The following is an 18418-nucleotide window of genomic DNA, read 5'->3' as shown; positions in this document are numbered from 1 at the left end:
TATGCACTTCATCATTCGTTTTCAGTACAAATCATTATCATAATAATTATGTTTGTAAACTATAAGCTAGTGAATTAAACATAGATTATAATTGCTTTTAACACTATCTCATTCTGACCAACAACTCGGATGATATTATCATAAGATTAAAAGCTACGCGCAACTGCGCGCAACCGATAAGTGCAACAATGCGTAATAAACAAAACGATTTTGCATTCTTAGCTGACGTAAGCTAAACAATATGACCGACACCGTATCCAAAATAATAATTGTACAGTCAGCGCACAGATATGCATGTATAAATTTACTTATCTTCAGAAACTTGTAAATGTTTTGGGTTTCAACATATGATTTATGAACGGAAATGTAATTTGGTATTGGAGACACAAGAGAGTTCTTTTCCAAAGTTAATGAAACTATTTTATTTGATATCCGATATCTTGCAAATCCTTTAATTATAATGCAAAATTAGATTGGGGCAATTGTTGTTACATTAATAATAGGCGCAATATTTTTCCGGCACAGTAAATTGTGTATAAGTATTTAAATTTTAAATCAATGGACGCTCAAATCGTGTCGTGAATGATCTTTACATAATATGTTTCTTTGTGAAAGATTTCGTTCAATATTATTTTCTAAATTACCGATGGATATTGATTAAATGAAAACACCAGCGTAGGATTTGTCCACTGAAAAGATTTATCAGATTTATTGAATTACACAACATTTAATAATTTAAGCCTGAGTAAAGTACAGGGAGATTATAATAAATATGTAATTTTAACTTTAATTCAAAATACATCAAAGTAAAATTTTGGCAGAAAGTTAGTAAAACCGTTGTTCATTGTTGTCAAATCCATCTGTCACTGTCACATGAATATTCTTCGAAAAAGTTTGTTTCTTCAAAAACATTTAACTTTGTTTTGTTCAAATAAGAACTGTAACAGTATTACATTATATACTTAAAACGTATTTTAAGAGAAATGAAATGTTATGTACCAGGTCCCAACGTAAAAGGTTATTTATGTTCTGTCATCTGGATTAAGTATTCTCCCGTGAAATCTTTAACAAATCGTTTTTAGTTTTAGGAAGAACTATACATGCATTAGCAAGATTCGGAGATGAACTTTATTTGGAATCCCTTGTTGATTGTATTCGATTAAGAACACTAAACTCAGCAGAGTCGGCTTACGCTATGGTTAAATTTAATAAAAATTTCTTTTCATATTTTAACCACAATTATAACTCGAATAGTGATACTGAAGGTCCGAGATGTAAAATATCGATGAAGTCTGCTTTAAATTCTTTTAAATCACCAGCTCATATGGATAAACAAGTTGAGAATTTAGAAATTAAACTAGACATAGACCAGTGTAAGTTGATTTTCCAGTTTAAATGTAAACATGGGATAATCAAAACACATTATGTATCAATATTAGACAGTAAAGTAACACAAGCAGTTTACACAAAGGATTTAGTTCCAAATCGGTAAGTATTTAAAGTATATAGGACTTTTAGGGCCTGTCCCACCACTGGCTGATAGAGGCTCAGCTTAAAAATGATGTCTCTGTCAGATATTTTCATCACATAATTTACACGTTGTATTATCAATTTACAATTTGGTGGGACAGGCCCTTAATTTACTATTTTATTAATGATTTTCAAATGTTAAATTATTGTTTTTAGAATAACATCATCACAAAGGATACTTTCAGAAGCACTCGGTAACTTCCAGAGTTCCGATGACCAGGTCACATTAGAAGCATTATCTCAGTCAATACTTTTACGAAATTACATTGATGATAATATTGATTTATCAAAAATTATACGAACACAGATAAATATTAAAGCGGAGGAATTTGACAGTTATACAGTAGGAGAAGAAACCGCAGTAACATTTACTATGAAAGAATTCAAAGCTTTGTTAACATTCGCTGAAGCCCTCAGTTTACCTATTCAAATACAATTTGAAACAACTGGGAAACCAATTGTCTTTATTGTCCACAATGGTACAACATTAGAAGCACATTTTGTGTTAGCAACAACTAAACCAGATGTATCCACACAAGTATCAACACAGAAAACATCAATAGAAAGAAATAAACGTAAAGACACAAGCCATTTATCAGAATCGGCAAGTAAAAAACCACATTTAGATGACATATCTAAATGTCTCGATGAAGATTCACATCTTTTTAACTTTGTAGACATTCCTAATGAAGTTTTAAGCAATAACTGTGATAATAGTGTTATTGAAAATAATAATTTAATGGATGTTAAAGATTGTGATGATATACCGGCGTCACCAACATCTAAGACAGTGATAAAATCAATGTTTAAACGATGTTTTGAAAGCACATTTGATCCAAGAAGCATACAAAGTGTTGTTTTAGCAGATAACTCTGATGGTGAATAAAATTTTGATTAAACATTAATTTGTTAATAGTTAGGTTTTAGAACTATAATTTAAATGTTAATTGTTACATAATTATTTCTTTTTTTACTTTTAATGCAATTAAAAATGATTACTGAGAAATTATTTTTATTTGCATACTTTTTGACAGAATTACCAAGACAAATCGAGTACCTCCTGTACTCAATTCATCTGTATGTTTATTTTTCTTCTACCTTTCCAGTAAAAGGATATTGAATACTTCAATGTCTTAATAGTCATGTAACAAAAAATTAGAGATGTGTAAATCAGCTCTGAAGTGGTTCAACAAAATCAGCGTTCAGTCTTGAACTGAGCTGCAATTCTGCAACTAAATTATCAGCTTACAATGTGCTATTGTAACTATGAGCCAATGAGCCAATGTTTGGTGACTTACAGCTCATTGGAATCATACCTCTGTACAAATTGATCTCATCAGCGAGCCAGTTGACTGATCTGATTTACCTGTGTGAAGTGATCTGCAGGTCATCAATTTTGAGTTACCTATAAACATGAAATAGTGGCTTATTTAGCAATTTGTAGCCAAAAACAGTGTAACTGATTGCCTTACTTACCAATGCCTTTTACTTAAACCTATTAGGATCACTAAACACATAGTTTTTTTCTATACTAGCGGGCGACCGCGACTTTGTCAGCGAGTTATTTAAAAGACAAGAGCTTATGATATACCCAATGCAGCTACCTATTAAAATAGGCGCAGCTGTTACAGAAATTACCTGGAACAAAATCAACTTTGTGGATGTGTGTTCACTAAATTTTTTTTATGGTCACTTTTAATGTGTATAGATTTTTTTGATATTTATTTTAAATATTGTAATGAAAATTTTGGTAGAAATTAAAGATTTCCATCTGGTCCAAGTCTGACAAGTGTTAGTCCTAAGTACTCCTTAAAATTGATTTCCAGTTATTTTTTTTTTTGTTGTATATCTAGAAATTATTATCAAATGTGAAGCAAATTGGGTGCAAATGAAAAAGTATTAGCACTGCATTATGATTTTATAGTAAAAATATACATACACAAAGAAAATTGAACATTTGTCACAAACACTTAAAGGCATCGATTGTTTTAATTGCTTTTTATATTGACAAATTATTATTAAATTTGAACATGCACTAATGTGAAAATTTTTGCCATGGATAGCTTAAAAAATATAACAGAATTTTGTTCGAAAGCATTTTATACCTTCAAAATTAATTTTCAATAGTTTAGTATGTGTATATTTAAAAAAAACTGCGACATTACATAATTTTGAAAGCTATACCATAAAATAATTTATACGCTTGTTTTATACAAAATGTCTCCAAAAGCTATGTATTTAAGGTACACTTCTTAAGTTTTCTTAAAACTATTATTCAATTGATTTTACAATTCAATAGCAATTTCTTATTTCTATAAAATAAAGGAAACACCATAGTTGTGCAAATCATATAACCATGTGCTAAGGGCAAGGTGGACCAATATACAAAGATAAATTTACAAAATATGCATTTATTCAGACAAAATTATTATTAAAATTTCACTACTAAAATGAGCACTAGTGACATGCGATACGGAAGAACGTTCAATCAGAGTATAGCGGTAACTAAACATTTATTCACAGGCACAATATTAGGCATTGCATTTTACCATTTTTATACAATTATGTGTGCTCGTAAGCAATATAATATAAACATTTTCGAGTAATAAATACAACTAAATTATTTCAGATTTGGTTTCTATTTTAAAGAGATCAAACTTGTAAATATGTGAGAAGGGAACAAATGCAGATTCGTTTTTTCTATAAAAAAATTCTCATACACTTTTATATCATAACAATAGCTAGCTAACATGTCTTAAAAAAGATGAAAAAGACCTCGGATACTACTTTTAATTTATTTATAAAATACGGCAGCGATACCATTTCATTACAATAAGTATTTATTTTAAAACAATTTCAATATTGTCTCTAGCCCGGGTGTGAGGGCGCTCGCACTGTGTCACTGCGGCCAACCTCTCCGTTGCATCACAAACACTCACTATCCAAATAAATCTATGAAAAAGGGCACTATTATTTAGGAACAATCCTCTTGACTCTTTCTTACACACTGTGCTACTTTTCTTTTAAACTCCGAATATGATTCTCTCCACTCTTTCTGCAAAAAGAAACAGAATGAGGACTCGGCTACGACTGGCGGACAACTGTCGGATGGGCAAATGTCGTGTGCAACCTAATGTGTTATGTTATCTCAATGTGTTTTGTATTGTATAGCCCTTTTCCAATTGCAAAATTCTGTTATATTTATAATCCCTCCGCTCCTAAAAGCAATCTTCTTGACTTTTCCTAACACATTTGGCAACTTTCTTTTTGAAATCCGAATATCGCTCCCTCCATTCTTTCTGTGAAGACAAACAATTACATGTATATTATTACGAGTGTTTGGTATTAAATAGTCAACCATGCACTTATTAGAAGTGCATTTTGTCTCCAAAACACCATTTCCAGTAAACAGAAACGCAAATAATAATTATGACAAAAACCACACAAACAAATCCATACATTTTTCATAGTAACAAAAACATACTTATCTAATTTATTCTATTCAATAGTAAAAAACCTTCATTAAACATTCTAAAGACGTTTTAAGATGTGTTTCTTACACCATTATTCTATTAACTCTTAATTAAATAAAAAATCTGCAACTATATAAAAAAAAAAATATTTTAATATTAAAAAACTTACTGCAGCATCAACATTAGCAGGACTCTCGTCGTTGGGATCAGCCAGCATAGAAATGACACTTATAAGGATTGTCTCTACCGTATGTACGGGTAACCATCTCTCTGATGCTTTCTCGTAACCCCATTTGTCATCTCCCGGCTCATGCAATATTGATATACAAACATCACCATTCTTTTCAACTGGAACATTTATTATAAATATTGTTACACTTTGTAATGATTTAGAACATAGAAAGTCAAGACTGACTTGGAAATCCATCTACCTGTACTAAAAATAAAAATGTAGAAATGTTCAAAACATAGCACCCCAAAAATGAAGTTATACACCCTTTAATTGAACAATCGTTTTTTTTTTAGACAATTGTAAACTGACTATGGTTTTTCAGTGTTATGTAGATAAAAAAACTTATTTTATTAAGAAGAGGTATTTATTCCTTCACTACTGATTAGTTGCCAATAAAAAATAAACTATTTCATTAAGGGCTAAACATATAAAGCTCTGACCACTCCTAATATTATTAACATATATATGTTTCACCTTAAATGTGTTACCACACTTCATTAACATAAGTACAACATTATTTATTGGTTAAGATTGTATTTTATAAGCTGATGCATATTTCAATATCCATGATTTGTCAAAAATATGCACTTTTTTTGGTGTGAAAATGGATTTTTTTGGAATGAAAAGTTAGACTTAAAAACTTAGAGATAAGACTTAAATTGATATTTAGGTATTTGCTGCAACTACTGCAACAGCAAAAAAAATATGCAAGCTGTGAAATTGAATGTAACAATACTTGTACATGATTTTAATTAATGATTAACTGAAAATTCTTAATTTAAAAGTAAGTGTACAATAAAGATTACTAGCTGTGCTCGTAGCTTCATCCACATGATATTAAAAATTATAGCTACAAATATGTTACTCAGAGATAAATTACCTTTCTTACATTAAAAGAATTTTTAAATCTGCCTAGATACAAAAATACAAATCTTTATTATACTAGTATAGATAAGTAAAGTATAATGGAAATAATAACTTACTATTTGGATGCCAAATTTCAGTAACAAATTTCATCCGTGGTGGCCTCAAAGGATACTCTTTTGGAAAATGTAAGTGTGCTTTGAAGAATCCACCCTCACTGTAAAAATATCAAACACTTTCTGAGTAAAAAATACAATGATATACTTTCTGAACATGAAATAAGACATGATAATTTAAAACAATATGTAACTATAATTCTAACATATTTCAACTAAAAATATGAGATATGATGAGAGTGAGTTTCAATTGCATAAAAATATGAATGCAATTGACTTTAGACATAACTGTATATTCATAAAATACTATATAGAACCTTATACTAGACCCAATTCTTTCAAGCTAATACTTAAATAAATTACCTTAGCATGTGAAAAAAAAATTCGTAGACATATCTACAGACTATTTCTTCAACTTAACCACTATGAGTATGACAAAATTACATAAGTTTAATTTAATTCCTAGATAGGTAGAATTAAACTTGATATTGTCAATTTTAAATCTTGACATTCACATCCAACAAAAAATATATATGTATAAAAATTATTGATTTCAGATGAATTTGAAATTTGAATTTGAATTTCAGATGAATTTGAATTTGAAAATTCTGATGAATGTTTTACTTACTACAATGTGTCTGGAGGCCCGATAATGAGAACTTCCCATCTGTAAATGTCATTGTCGTCTATTAATCCAGCAGAAAAACCTTCCACTGGATTTTTGTTTAATTCTGAAAAATCAGACGTAAAATTTCAGCCACATCTTCATTTGTAATTTATGAAACTATACATACTTTTAAATATTCTACTATTAAAAATGTAACGTGATTCTTTGCCAAGTTAGCGTAAACATTTCGAAACACCTAGTCATTTCTTTATTTGACTTTGGCAACGAATGTCTGTCATTGCGAATATTGATTTTACTTACGCGATTAGCGATATACTGCGGAGTTTTTTAATTTCTCGAGATACGCAATATAAGTGTAAATTTTATATGATCTTTACTATTAACCATTATCGTCTCTAAATTTCGGCACAGTAAGGTCAATGATTGCATGGATACTTGATCGCTTGACGCTCACAATGATGGTTCACAAAAATAATTTATGACTACATACTACATTTACCTGCTAGCTGCTTTTTTAATAAAAGCGAAGACTGTGGCTCTGACATTAATTACAATTATGAAATTTACCCTGACGACACGAAATAAATGATTTTCCCACAAAAGATGGCTGGCTGAGTTTTGTGCAGTTTGTGAAACATATGAGTTGTTGCTTGTTTCCGGCGAAACAATGTTGCCATTAACAATATTATAAGAAACTACCATTTTGGAAAAAGTTGCACAGATAATTTTTCGCAAATTATAAATGTTTTATTTATTTATTTAACGAAGTCTACTGCTTGTATAAACTAACTCGAAACGGGACCCACGGTAGAATGCAAATCTTGGGATAAATTGGACCTCTTCTGACTACATTTGAGTCAACTCAACTTGAGGAGTTCTGTAACTACAAAACTTCGTCCCCAACTTTTTGCTCTTATCCCGGTGAACTTAAAGGTTTGGATTATTTTTAGTATACTAGGTATAATATTAATAATCATTTTTTGTTGACGGAACATTTAATCGTTTGATCGCAAAATCCACAATTGTGCTACAAACTTGTCTGGTAATGCGTGATTTTGTCACACCTATCTAGTGTTTAATTTAGAGGTCTAACTGAAAACTTATTTAAATGAATCATAATTTGTATATCTCATCTGAAAACAAACTGATTAATAAAAACAACTGTTTAAAAATTTATTTTTTTTTATTAAAATCATAATCATTGTCAAGATTTATTTAACTGTCGCGTTAACATCTGCTTTGACTTTTTTCACTGGTGGTTCGGAAAGCCGGTTTTGTGATTGTTTTCTTTTATTTTTCTTTTTTTTACCAGATTTTTGAGGGTTTTGATGATTTTTATTTGCTTGATTATTAACATTTTCACATTTACCAGTGGTCTTTATTTGACTTAACAAATTAAATAAATTTTGAAAATTCAAATTTGTTTTAATACGACTGCTTTCGTGGAATCCTTTCATTGTATTAATCAATTTTTTTAATAACGTCACGAAATTAGTTTTCACTTTGAATTCCTCGCCAAGTGATATAACAGTTGAAAGCTGTTTCTCAAATTCACTTTCTATATTATTTAATTTCGTCAAAAGTGTTTCTGAGCAAGGCTTATTTCTATTCAGTGCTCTATAAAATCCAGACAAAAGTTCGATACCCTCGTTTCGTCGGAAATGGCGAACATCTTTGTTAAAAATATTCTCCAAAACTATAGGTACAAGATCGTATGTATCATCCCATTCAGTTTGAAGAACATTGTGGAAGAATATTATTGGAAGTAAACAGTTTCGATTTCGGAAATAATTCTGAAGAGCATCTTTAAATATGTCAAGAATTGGTGATAGCTTTTTCTTTTTAGGTGTATTGACCTTCACTTTAAGTGAACAATGTATTATAAATGTTGCAAAGAAAGTGACAATATCCCCTAAAGCTTGGAACATAAAATGCGACCTTCCACCTTTGTCAATAATTGATTTCAAGTAATCACTCAATATGTCAACACTGACATCCTGTGTGGATGAGAATTTTCTAATTTTACACAGATTCTTTATAGTTTTTCTAACTCGATTTTCCAATTCTATTAACTGATTGTCCTGCATACAGAATTCTAAACACCTCGTTAATGGCGTTATCATTGCAAGACAAATATCCATTGATGGATCCTTCTCCAAATAAATGTCAATTAAATCTAACACTCTAACTCTAAAATCGGACAAAGCTTTTTTATCTTTGCGATCTTTTTTAGATTTCTTATTCTTGCCTTGCTGAAATTGTTTAAACGCTTCGGCGAGAGCATCATCTAGTTTCTTGCCGTCTTCTTCATTGATTGCATCTGCATCTATGCTTTCTGTGTCCGTATCCGGCGCTGCGCCACCCAACGCTTTCTGTATTGCCATTCTTAATTGATCTGGTACTTTCATGTCTCCATCATCATCGTCATCATCATCATCATCATCATTGTCATCTCCATCACTGCCACTGTCATCGCTGCCCTCAGATTCGCCATTCATTTTTGCCGTACTATCATCATCATTGTCAGAATTATCGTCATTATCAGATTCATTATTATCATCTTCAGACTCACTATCTACAGTTAACGGATTTGCTTCACTTTCTGGATCTAAAACAGACACTATTTGTCCAATAGATGATGGTGTTAAATACTCCCAGAGTAATCTAAAAGCACATTGCACTACGGAGCGAAGTACACTGGATTCAACTGATAATATGGAAAGTAACACTTCAACCAACACTTCTATCCATTCAGGCTCATCATCTGTAGTTTCTTGCTTCTTTTTGCTTACTTTTAAATTCACTTTCCTATAATGTTCATAGCAGCTTTTCAATTCCTTTATAGAACTGCTAGCAACTTTAACATGTGCTGGCTCCGAAAACAAGAACAGTCCTAACTGATAAAGTAGTATTAGAAAAACATGATCTACTTTCGATTTTGAATCAACATCTTCTATTTTCTCACATATATCTGCAACCATTTGCCAACATTCCATATTTTCGGTTGTAAATTGCTTTTCAATTTTTGCCCTGACTTGTTCCTTTTCCAATATTGTTGATATGAAATTGCATAACGATGATAAAACTGTTACTAAGTTGTCAACATTGGAAAACCGAGACGAGAAGCATCTGTAAAAGCAAGACTTGATGGAACCTGAAATAAAAACTCATTTAAAAACATTACTTTCAAAATAACTTTGAAATAGAGTAAAGAACATTACCTGCTAGCTCACTGCTTACTGCAACAGTTTCGTCACCTCCGATTTTAAAGAATCCAAAACACATCAATAATTTCATATTGGTAATTTTAAATTCCGTATCATCTTTCACAGCATCATGACTAACCAGAAACGAGAGAAGCTCCGCTGCTTTCACTCTTTCATTATTATACCAATTTCTTTCAACATCCTCTTTAATTAATTTCTTCGAAGTATTCATGAGTACATTTTTTAACAGCTTAGCTATCTTTTTCACACCATCGCTATCTAAATCAGCGGCAATAGATTTAATTATAGAAGTTCCTGTCACTTCAGAGAAATTAATCTCTCCTGGATTGAATAAGACCTTCTTTAAAGTCTCAACTCTCACTTTACTTGTCACTTTCTCTGATTTTAATGATTTCGCTAACGCATTGAGTAGTTCTTTTTGCTTTTTTATCATTATTTTATTGTCATCTTCATTGTCACGTTTATTTCTAATCTTACTGGCCGTTTGTAAACCTTTGAACCAATCCATGAATAGTTTAAAAAAGTTCGCACTTAATAGTTCAGGAATTACTTCAACGTTTTCATCTAGATTTTGTAGTATTGTAGTTAGCATGGAAATGCAAACAAGTTCTCTATTCCTGTTATGTTTTGTAAGTTGGCTGTCAATGCCAGTCACCCAAAATTGTACTAAATGTGATGTTTTTGCTATTTGTCGTCCAATTTCTTTATAAATCGGATGATGTACTGTACTGAAGTCAATTCCCGCCTAAAACAAAATTCAAATATTATGTTACTAATTTTATAAAAGCGATAGTTTAGATAGATGGATGTATGTTAGATTTTTAGTCTGAACTACTGAATGGATCTTGTTGAAATTTGGCAAAGATGTTGACAAGTTTGACACCACACATAGGCTACTTGCTTTTGTTTTTTTTTTAATTCCACATGGACAGTGTCACAGGATAATCTAGTATTAATGTAATTCTAAAATTGTATGCTTTATATTTATAAAAATTAAATTCTTACCAAAAGTTTTTCACATATTATCTGTAAATTATCTTCATGCAGTATTTCAGGTACTGATAGTAATTTCTTTACTTTAACTTTTTTCGGAAACTTAGTACTGGCAACCAGTAGAAAATAAAGTGAATCCAAGTTGTATTCCTTTAAGTCTTTTTTAAAATCCTCTTTGATGTTTGACCATACTACTGATGAGAATTGTTCTTCATCAAGCTTAAAAGAAAATTTAGATTCAATTGTGTATTTTACTATACATATAAATATAATTTAAGTCATTTTTTTAATGACTCTTATGTAAATTGCAAGACAAAACATTAAACTTTAATGATTCATTACATTCTTCAGTACAATTAGTTGAAATCAACAATTAATCATTCTAAAATTACTTTCATTTACTCAAAACTTAATAGTTCATCATCATCTTTTTTCTAATCTCTTAGGGTCAGCGGAAGAGGTTTTTGTTGTCTACATAACACTATCATCCATCATCTCAAGCCTCACTCCCTTGATCATGTCACCTTTTATGCAATCCATCCATTTCTTTTTTGTAGTTATGAAGTGAATTGAATAATACTGGGCAAGGTGTAAATGCAAAAATTTTTGCTTACTATAGTCTACATTATTATTATTATTATTATTTTGGGTGACACACTAGCAGCTACATAGGAGCCTTTGTTTTACAACTTTAATACTTACACTGTAGATAAAATCTAATAATAAAATGTATGCTGCTGTGTTCAAATAAGATTTTTTATTACTGGCTTTCATTAATGTTGTCAATATTTGTTTTTGTTCTTCTTCATTACATTTCAACATACGGCCAGATCGAAATATGGCACTGCATACTAATATCTGACCGAGAGCTACATCTCCAACCTCCTGAAAATTATTAAAATTACAATTTATTAAATAATATGAATTCAATATATTTTGAGACATAGAGTTAAAAAGTGTGCATGCTATAAAAATTTATAACAAATTTTGGTAGTAGTTTTAGTTAATTTGGCTACTTTTTTGTTTCTTACTAATACTATAAATGCAATTGTTAAGATTGATGAATGGATTTTGTTAGAGTTTGTAGCCTAAACAGCTGAATGGATATAGATGAAATTTGGCATAGATGTAGAGGATAGTCTGGAAGAACACACAGGCTACTTAATTTTTTTTAATTCCATGTGGATGGAGTCGCTCGCAAGATCTAGTATGCCGCCCTAAATACTTACACTTTTAGATGATCCATTGGCATGTAACTCTTTTTTAATCAGTTCAAATAGTTGTGAAACAGAAATCTGTTCAAAGTTTGTTAATAATGCAACAAGCATTGCAAAATGTCCTGTTCTCATGTCAGGGACATTGGCGCCAAGACTTCTAACCACTCTCCGCAATACATACTGTATTTCTTTATCACCCTGAAGTAAAATATATAAATCATTAAAAAAACTATGTATTTAAGTTCCACTAAAGGCCTGGTGGATTAAACATGCCCTTCATTTGAGGACATACCAGCATGAAACTGAAGGTAGAAATTGCTCATTCGCATCAAATTATTCCTACTTTTGTTTAGAGTATTCACATACAGTAAAATTTAAATATTTCAAATGCATTTTTCGAATATAAATAAAAAACTAACCTCATCGTTCATAAGGCGTGATATTATTCTAACACCGCCATTTAGTTTCACATCATCTTTGTTTGCCTTTAATAACTCAAACGCATCTAATAAGGAAGATGTCACCTCTAAAGGTTTAGTATTTGTTATTTCATTCATTTTATTAATGTAACATTGCTAAATATACTACTTAAAATCACTAAACCACTTGAAGGAAACCCGCATGGCATTGGCATTTGGCATTGACATTTCTATAAATCTTGCCATAGTCGAATATTAAAAATATTACCATTGCCACAACATTTATTACCATCACTTTGGCTTTTTAACTGAACGTGTAATAATCATGAATATTGCGAATTCACTGTTAAAATATTAAAGTATTTCAGCTAACTACTTAGCATTAGATTGCTGTAAAATAACATTTAGAAGTCTGGGTCTCAATTAATTTTATATTGAACAAAATGAATACGAGATTTGCTCAGCTTGACTAGTCATGAATGAATTTTTATGTACTTATTGGTTTCTTTATAGTTTTTGATAAAGTGTTATAAATACGTTATTAGGGCTAAGACTCTTCTAAATAAATTAAATTTGCTAAAATTTGTTATTTTGTTGAGATTTTTCAGAAATAACTTATTATATTATCTACATTTTAGGCATATCCAGAAAGAGATGCGCGCGCAATTATTATTCCATGTTTCTAAACATGGCAGGACGTAGTGGATTTGACGATGGTAATCCCAGGTATTTAATTTTAAAAATACACTTAAAACTTCTCCTCAAATTTACCTGTAATTAATCGGCAATAACATAAATATTCTGAAAAAACAATTACTTTCTTCGCGCGCAGTGCTTTAACAGTGTTTATTCACACCGTTAAATTCACATTGTAAAAAAGTGATATTTTAGAGAATCGTGTGAATATTAATTATTTACGTCACTACTTTACAAGCCTGTCTACTGTTGTATCATTAGATTCAATCAAAATGCTGCATTTAACAAAATTTATAGGTTATAAATTCATAATGCGTACAGGGACTTTGGAGGCGGTAGAAGGACTCTTGGCGGGCGTCCGCTACCTACCGAGCCTCCCTACAAGGCGTACGTTGGAAATCTACCTTCTGGCCTCATCCAGGGTGATATTAACAGAATTTTTCCTGTGAGTAATTTTAGTTTGTTGCTACTTTTTCTCATTTAACACACATTTAATGTCGTGTGTGTGTACTACTATTAGGTAAATCTGTGTGTAAACTATTGTTATCAGTGATTTTATTGTGTCTGAATTCTGGTTTTTCATATCAGAAAGTTTGAATGACATTGAACTTACATCCTATGTTTATTATCCACTTTTAGTGCTGATTATGTCATCATAGTTGACTATTAACCTTGCATTTGATAGTTACTATGTGATGTTATTAAAAGAATGTAAGGATTCACACATTCTTTAAACACCTCCATCAACATTCACCACTAATATCCAAGTACTAAATTTCATGAAACTTTTTCATATTTAAGGCATTAGTAACTTAGAGAGTAATATTTTACAAAGTAGTTAAGCACTACAGCAAGTATTCCTAACTTAACCATAATATAAACATTATCCTGATTATAGCTTTTATGCTTTATGTTGGAATAATTAAAAGAAATGATGAAAAATTATTTGACTCAAGAATGTATTAATGTTTGTATTTTGTTTCAGGATCTGGCCATCAAAAATGTTAGGCTTGTTATGGACAAAGAGACAGACAAATTCAAAGGATTTTGCTATGTTGAATTTGAAGACTTGGATGATTTGGTCAAAGCAATTGAAATGAATGGTGTACTAATTGTAGATGGGAATGTTGTAAAAATTGATGTAGCTGAAGAGAAACGAAGCGACAGGTGGGAATGAAATTTAATTCTCTTTTTATGTCTCCTCTGTTAAGGCCTACATATGACTTGGAGATGTCTATGAGCTGTTTGCTAACAGAGGGCTTGTTCATTTGACATCCCGTAATGTTAAAAATATGTTATTTTCAAAAAATTTAGTTCCATGTTAAAAATGATACATAAAGCCTGTTAATAGTTATAACTAGGGGTTCTCATTATATTTAAAAACTGCAGCATTTGTTAAAATTAATTGAAAAAGTCTCAAAAGGACAATGTTTAATTTTTATGCCTTATCTATAAGTTTTTACTGCATAGACTAGTACAAAATATGTTTTATTCCCACAATAACAAAACATAAAAAATCATGCAGATGAATTGAGTACCTCCTTCTTTTGGGAAGTCGGTGAAAAACAGTTAAAAAACAGTTTATTTGGTGTTTTAGTTTAATTTAATTTTGATAAGAAATTCAATTTTTTTTTTGTCATGTACAACAATCTTAGCTTAAATCTGTTTTTTGTATTAGTGGATATATAAATCACAATTCCATAAGAGTTTTTTAATAACTTTTTTATTTGAGCTGGCAATAATTGTTTAAATTGTAATAGATTAGTTTGAGTGTGGATTTGTTATTTATTTCTATCCAATTATTAAGTATTAGCCATAGACTAACAGAGAATTTTCTCTGTAATAGAATTCAATAGAAAAATAGAAATACTATATCAAACTTATTATAACAATTTTACCTTTGTAAGGCTGTAATTACAGGCTTATTGAAACAGTCATATTTGTTTATTAAATTTAAACATGTATAATCAATTTCAATTTAATTACGATCTTTGCAAATTTAAATTGCAAAGATCGTAATCTTTTTTAATTTATTACAACGAAAACAGTTTTACATAATTGTGTTAACACAGCTTAATATCGTAATTCTTAATATTATATATTGTAAGACTTTTACATGTCTGTACAGCCACAGAAATATGAATCCATTTATGGTACTGCCTTGTTCCTTATGAGAACTCCGGCCTGGATATTATTCTGTCATGTCAATGTTAAAACAATATTCAAGGGACTGTAGCTTTTAAAGTGCAGTTTATTTCCCCCGACTACCTATACAGGGTGTGATGAAATTTCCAGAGGAGGGGGTTTCGATCGCGGTCGGCGCGATGGTCGTGACGGTCGTGACGGGGGGCGCGACGGGCGCGGCGGGTTCCGGCGGGATGGCGCGGGTGGTGCAGGGGGCGGCGGCGGGGGGCGCGGTACGTACGACCACTTCGACGGGCCTGACCGCAGAGGACCGCGCCAGGGTGGAGGGTTCACACATGGTAACACTAACCACTCATTTACAAGTAGAGCGAAGACTTGATGCCAAATATCAGTGTTTCCAGCGTGATCCCACTGACGAAACATTAACAAAAATGTTTTATTTTTATGGATACATGTATCAGATTGCATAAGGTTCATTATGTTTCATGAAAAAAAGTTGTCTATTATGGTTTAACCATATACATTTTAAAGCAAGTCTTCTCTCTATGCTTTCATTAATTAATACTACAAACATAATTTTCATCAATCATTTTACTAATACTTGTTTTAAAACTAAAACTATATTAGATAATAACTAATCCCAAACATAAACTAATCATTCGTACCGGCGTTTTTTCTCATATGAACACTTTAAAATCACTCTTGTTTCATTCCCCTAGCATATGGAATATGTTTGTTCTATTTAACGCTTTTTTAACGTTGTAATATCGCTCGTATGACTGAAGGCAAAGTAATTCATTCTCATCAAGTAACAATATAAATAACACAAATTTTAAGATTTAACAGCTTGAAATCACTAATGTGCGGGTTCATGCACTATTTTAAGGCATTGTTCATATTCAATAGTAATGGGTACTTCTAATAACACTATTTCCTGAATTTCTTTAATATACAAATAGTCTTGGTATTCCATACATTAACATTTTACACTTTAGATTATAGGTAAGTGACGCAATAGTGTCTTTATTGTCTTTTATATCACCAGATAAAGTAGTCCCTAAACTACAAACTATCTGATTGTTTTAAGAAATAATGTAAGGGTTTTTTAATTCCTTTGATGAATTCCATAACTAAAGGGAGCAAATTTTAGTTAAGGTAATCATTTTTCTAACTTTTCCTTTCAAAGATCTACCTTAGATCATTCTCTGACAACACCCTTGTTTTTACTCAAATTATTTGTATTGAAATAATTCAGGTTTCTAGACACCCCACTTTTGTTTATCTCCCTGAGATCAACTAGTAATATCTATGGTTCTTACACTTACAAGTGTGGGACATTGTCTATTGTTTTAACCAATTTAATTGAATTAAAATGATTCAAATTTATAGATAACTTCCCCCTTACTTTTGATTATTGAATTCCCCGAATTCAATGGCTCGATGTCTATGGTTGTAACACTTGACAAGTGTATGTCTTTGTTTATTGTATGTTACAGAGCGGGAACGAGGCGGGTCGTCTGGCAGTGGTGGTGAGCGATGGGGCGGCGGCGGGGGCGGGGGTGGGGGTGAGCGCGGTCGCGGCGGGGAGGAGCCGCGCGGAGGAGACTGGGGCCGCATGGGGGCCCGCGGGCCAGTAGCGCCCGCGCCAGCTAAGCCGCGACGACAGTTTGATGATATGCCGCCTGCGAGACCAGGTTTGTTGTTCAACTCACAGAAAAATACCTACCCTAAGCCACCCTAAGCTAAGACCTGCTAAAACCGCTGTAGAAATCTCGCCCAGGGTGCTTATCATTTAAACCTTCTTAGAGCGCTAGTATCGCTAAACCTGATTATACAAAATGTCTTTCAATTTCCACTTTCACCCGAAACTATCTGCGTGGAATTAAAAAAAAACTAAATAGCCTATGTATCCTTCCAGACTATGCATATATGCCAAATTTATCGAGATCCGTTCACCCATTTAGGTTACAAACTGTAACAATCCATCCATCTAAAGTATTCTATTTATAATAATGTTTTGCTCAGTAAAAGTGTATGTTTGGTATGCGCAGACACGACGGGCAGACCGAAGCTGCAGCTGCAGCCGCGCACGGTGAAGGAGCCGGTGAACTCGCTGGCCTCCACCAGCCAGGCTTCCTCGATATTCGGCGGCGCGCGGCCGCGGGAGGAGCGGCTCAAGGAGCTGGCCGGGGAGTAACCGCCCTCAGGCCCCGCCCCCGCCCTCCGCCCCGCCCTCGCGCCACGCCCTCTCGTGTATATGATTCGTTCCGACGCCCGCTGATCATCGTGTACGTACGCAGCGCACGCGGCGGTACTGAAGGCTCTTTGTTAGGTTGTAAATGATTATCATATTTGTATTTTGTTAGCTTTATTGTGTCTTTGATTCTCCTTGAGTGCTTTTCAAGTGATCGTCGAAATTTTCGATGTCAAATGCTAGTGTTCTTTTATCAGTTCGGCTTTGAGCGGATTCGGTTTTATTGCGTTCCAAAATATAATATACATATTTACATTTCGTTTATGCTATGTGTTGAATACATAATTATTTTTTTATCTACACCTTCGTGGCTATCGAAGAGTTCTCTGATAGATTCTCTGTTGTAATGGAATGTTTTTTTTTATTTTGTTCCTTAGGTCGTGAAAAATTAAACATTGATTAAGTGATTTATAAATACTTTTTAAGAGTTGAGAATATGATGATGTAATTATTGTGTCATTAATAAATTTAACTTCCACGTACTTGTATTTCTACTTTATTAATAATGAAATATTGTTTAATTGTAATAAAATGTATAAGTAACGTGGCGGTGGAAAAAAAATCGCAAAATTGTAATGGATAATAGAAAAATTAATAAAAAGTGAACTCTTTGTAACCGAGAAT

At 32.0% G+C, this 18418-nt stretch overlaps 4 protein-coding genes across 6 annotated transcripts; 2 read left to right on the top strand and 2 right to left on the bottom strand.

The window, feature by feature from the left end:
- The first annotated feature begins 847 nt into the window (after positions 1-847).
- Positions 848-2467, top strand: LOC106107354 (cell cycle checkpoint control protein RAD9A). Its single transcript, XM_013288188.1, has 3 exons — positions 848-1017; positions 1083-1488; positions 1687-2467. Exons 1-3 carry the CDS (start codon positions 984-986, stop codon positions 2414-2416), a joined length of 1170 nt encoding a protein of 389 aa, XP_013143642.1. The 5' UTR covers positions 848-983; the 3' UTR covers positions 2417-2467.
- Positions 2468-3429: 962 nt separating this feature from the next.
- LOC106107378 (ubiquitin-conjugating enzyme E2 G1) lies at positions 3430-7523 on the bottom strand. 3 transcript variants are annotated; one of them, XR_001225866.1, is made up of 6 exons: positions 7343-7520; positions 6844-6946; positions 6219-6316; positions 5173-5351; positions 4661-4829; positions 4493-4585 (listed from the first exon to the last, which is right to left on the bottom strand). XR_001225866.1 is itself a non-coding variant. In XM_013288233.1 (5 exons), exons 1-5 carry the CDS (start codon positions 7386-7388, stop codon positions 4505-4507), a joined length of 507 nt encoding a protein of 168 aa, XP_013143687.1. In that variant the 5' UTR covers positions 7389-7523; the 3' UTR covers positions 3430-4504. The 3 variants fall into 3 exon arrangements, 2 of the variants coding, with proteins under 2 accessions (XP_013143687.1, XP_013143676.1); XM_013288233.1 differs by lacking the exon at positions 4661-4829 and having other exon boundaries at positions 3430-4585; positions 7343-7523; XM_013288222.1 differs by having other exon boundaries at positions 4492-4829.
- Positions 7524-8007: 484 nt separating this feature from the next.
- Positions 8008-12919, bottom strand: LOC106107322 (myb-binding protein 1A-like protein). Its single transcript, XM_013288137.1, has 6 exons — positions 12700-12919; positions 12293-12478; positions 11766-11948; positions 11076-11282; positions 10065-10815; positions 8008-9997 (listed from the first exon to the last, which is right to left on the bottom strand). The coding sequence occupies exons 1-6, from the start codon at positions 12835-12837 to the stop codon at positions 8055-8057; spliced, it is 3408 nt and encodes a 1135-aa protein (XP_013143591.1). The 5' UTR covers positions 12838-12919; the 3' UTR covers positions 8008-8054.
- Positions 12920-13149: 230 nt separating this feature from the next.
- LOC106107361 (eukaryotic translation initiation factor 4H-like) lies at positions 13150-18410 on the top strand. Its single transcript, XM_013288200.1, has 7 exons — positions 13150-13190; positions 13338-13425; positions 13717-13840; positions 14381-14562; positions 15691-15878; positions 17037-17234; positions 17592-18410. Exons 1-7 carry the CDS (start codon positions 13175-13177, stop codon positions 17735-17737), a joined length of 942 nt encoding a protein of 313 aa, XP_013143654.1. The 5' UTR covers positions 13150-13174; the 3' UTR covers positions 17738-18410.
- Positions 18411-18418: the final 8 nt, after the last annotated feature.

The sequence above is a fragment of the Papilio polytes genome, unplaced genomic scaffold, assembly GCF_000836215.1.
Source record: "Papilio polytes unplaced genomic scaffold, Ppol_1.0 DF824269.1, whole genome shotgun sequence".
Taxonomy (NCBI): domain Eukaryota; kingdom Metazoa; phylum Arthropoda; class Insecta; order Lepidoptera; family Papilionidae; genus Papilio; species Papilio polytes.
The sequence above is the reverse complement of the archived record's forward strand: the minus strand, read 5'-3'. Positions and strand labels throughout refer to the sequence as shown.

Coding starts and splice junctions, on each gene's coding strand:
- LOC106107354 (XM_013288188.1), top strand. CDS start 984: ATGAAATGTTATGTACCAGGTCCCAACGTAAAAG. Junction 1,018..1,082: donor ACCAGGTCCCAACGTAAAAG/GTTATTTATGTT, acceptor AATCGTTTTTAG/TTTTAGGAAGAACTATACAT. Junction 1,489..1,686: donor AAGGATTTAGTTCCAAATCG/GTAAGTATTTAA, acceptor TATTGTTTTTAG/AATAACATCATCACAAAGGA.
- LOC106107378 (XM_013288233.1), bottom strand. CDS start 7,388: ATGTCAGAGCCACAGTCTTCGCTTTTATTAAAAAAGCAGCTAGCAG. Junction 6,317..6,843: donor GGGCCTCCAGACACATTGTA/GTAAGTAAAACA, acceptor ATATTTTTACAG/TGAGGGTGGATTCTTCAAAG. Junction 5,352..6,218: donor TGAAATTTGGCATCCAAATA/GTAAGTTATTAT, acceptor TAAATGTTCCAG/TTGAAAAGAATGGTGATGTT.
- LOC106107322 (XM_013288137.1), bottom strand. CDS start 12,837: ATGAATGAAATAACAAATACTAAACCTTTAGAGGTGACATCTTCCTTA. Junction 11,283..11,765: donor TATTAGATTTTATCTACAGT/GTAAGTATTAAA, acceptor TTTTCTTTTAAG/CTTGATGAAGAACAATTCTC. Junction 10,816..11,075: donor TAATATGTGAAAAACTTTTG/GTAAGAATTTAA, acceptor ATTTTGTTTTAG/GCGGGAATTGACTTCAGTAC.
- LOC106107361 (XM_013288200.1), top strand. Junction 13,841..14,380: donor ATATTAACAGAATTTTTCCT/GTGAGTAATTTT, acceptor ATTTTGTTTCAG/GATCTGGCCATCAAAAATGT. Junction 17,235..17,591: donor TATGCCGCCTGCGAGACCAG/GTTTGTTGTTCA, acceptor TGGTATGCGCAG/ACACGACGGGCAGACCGAAG.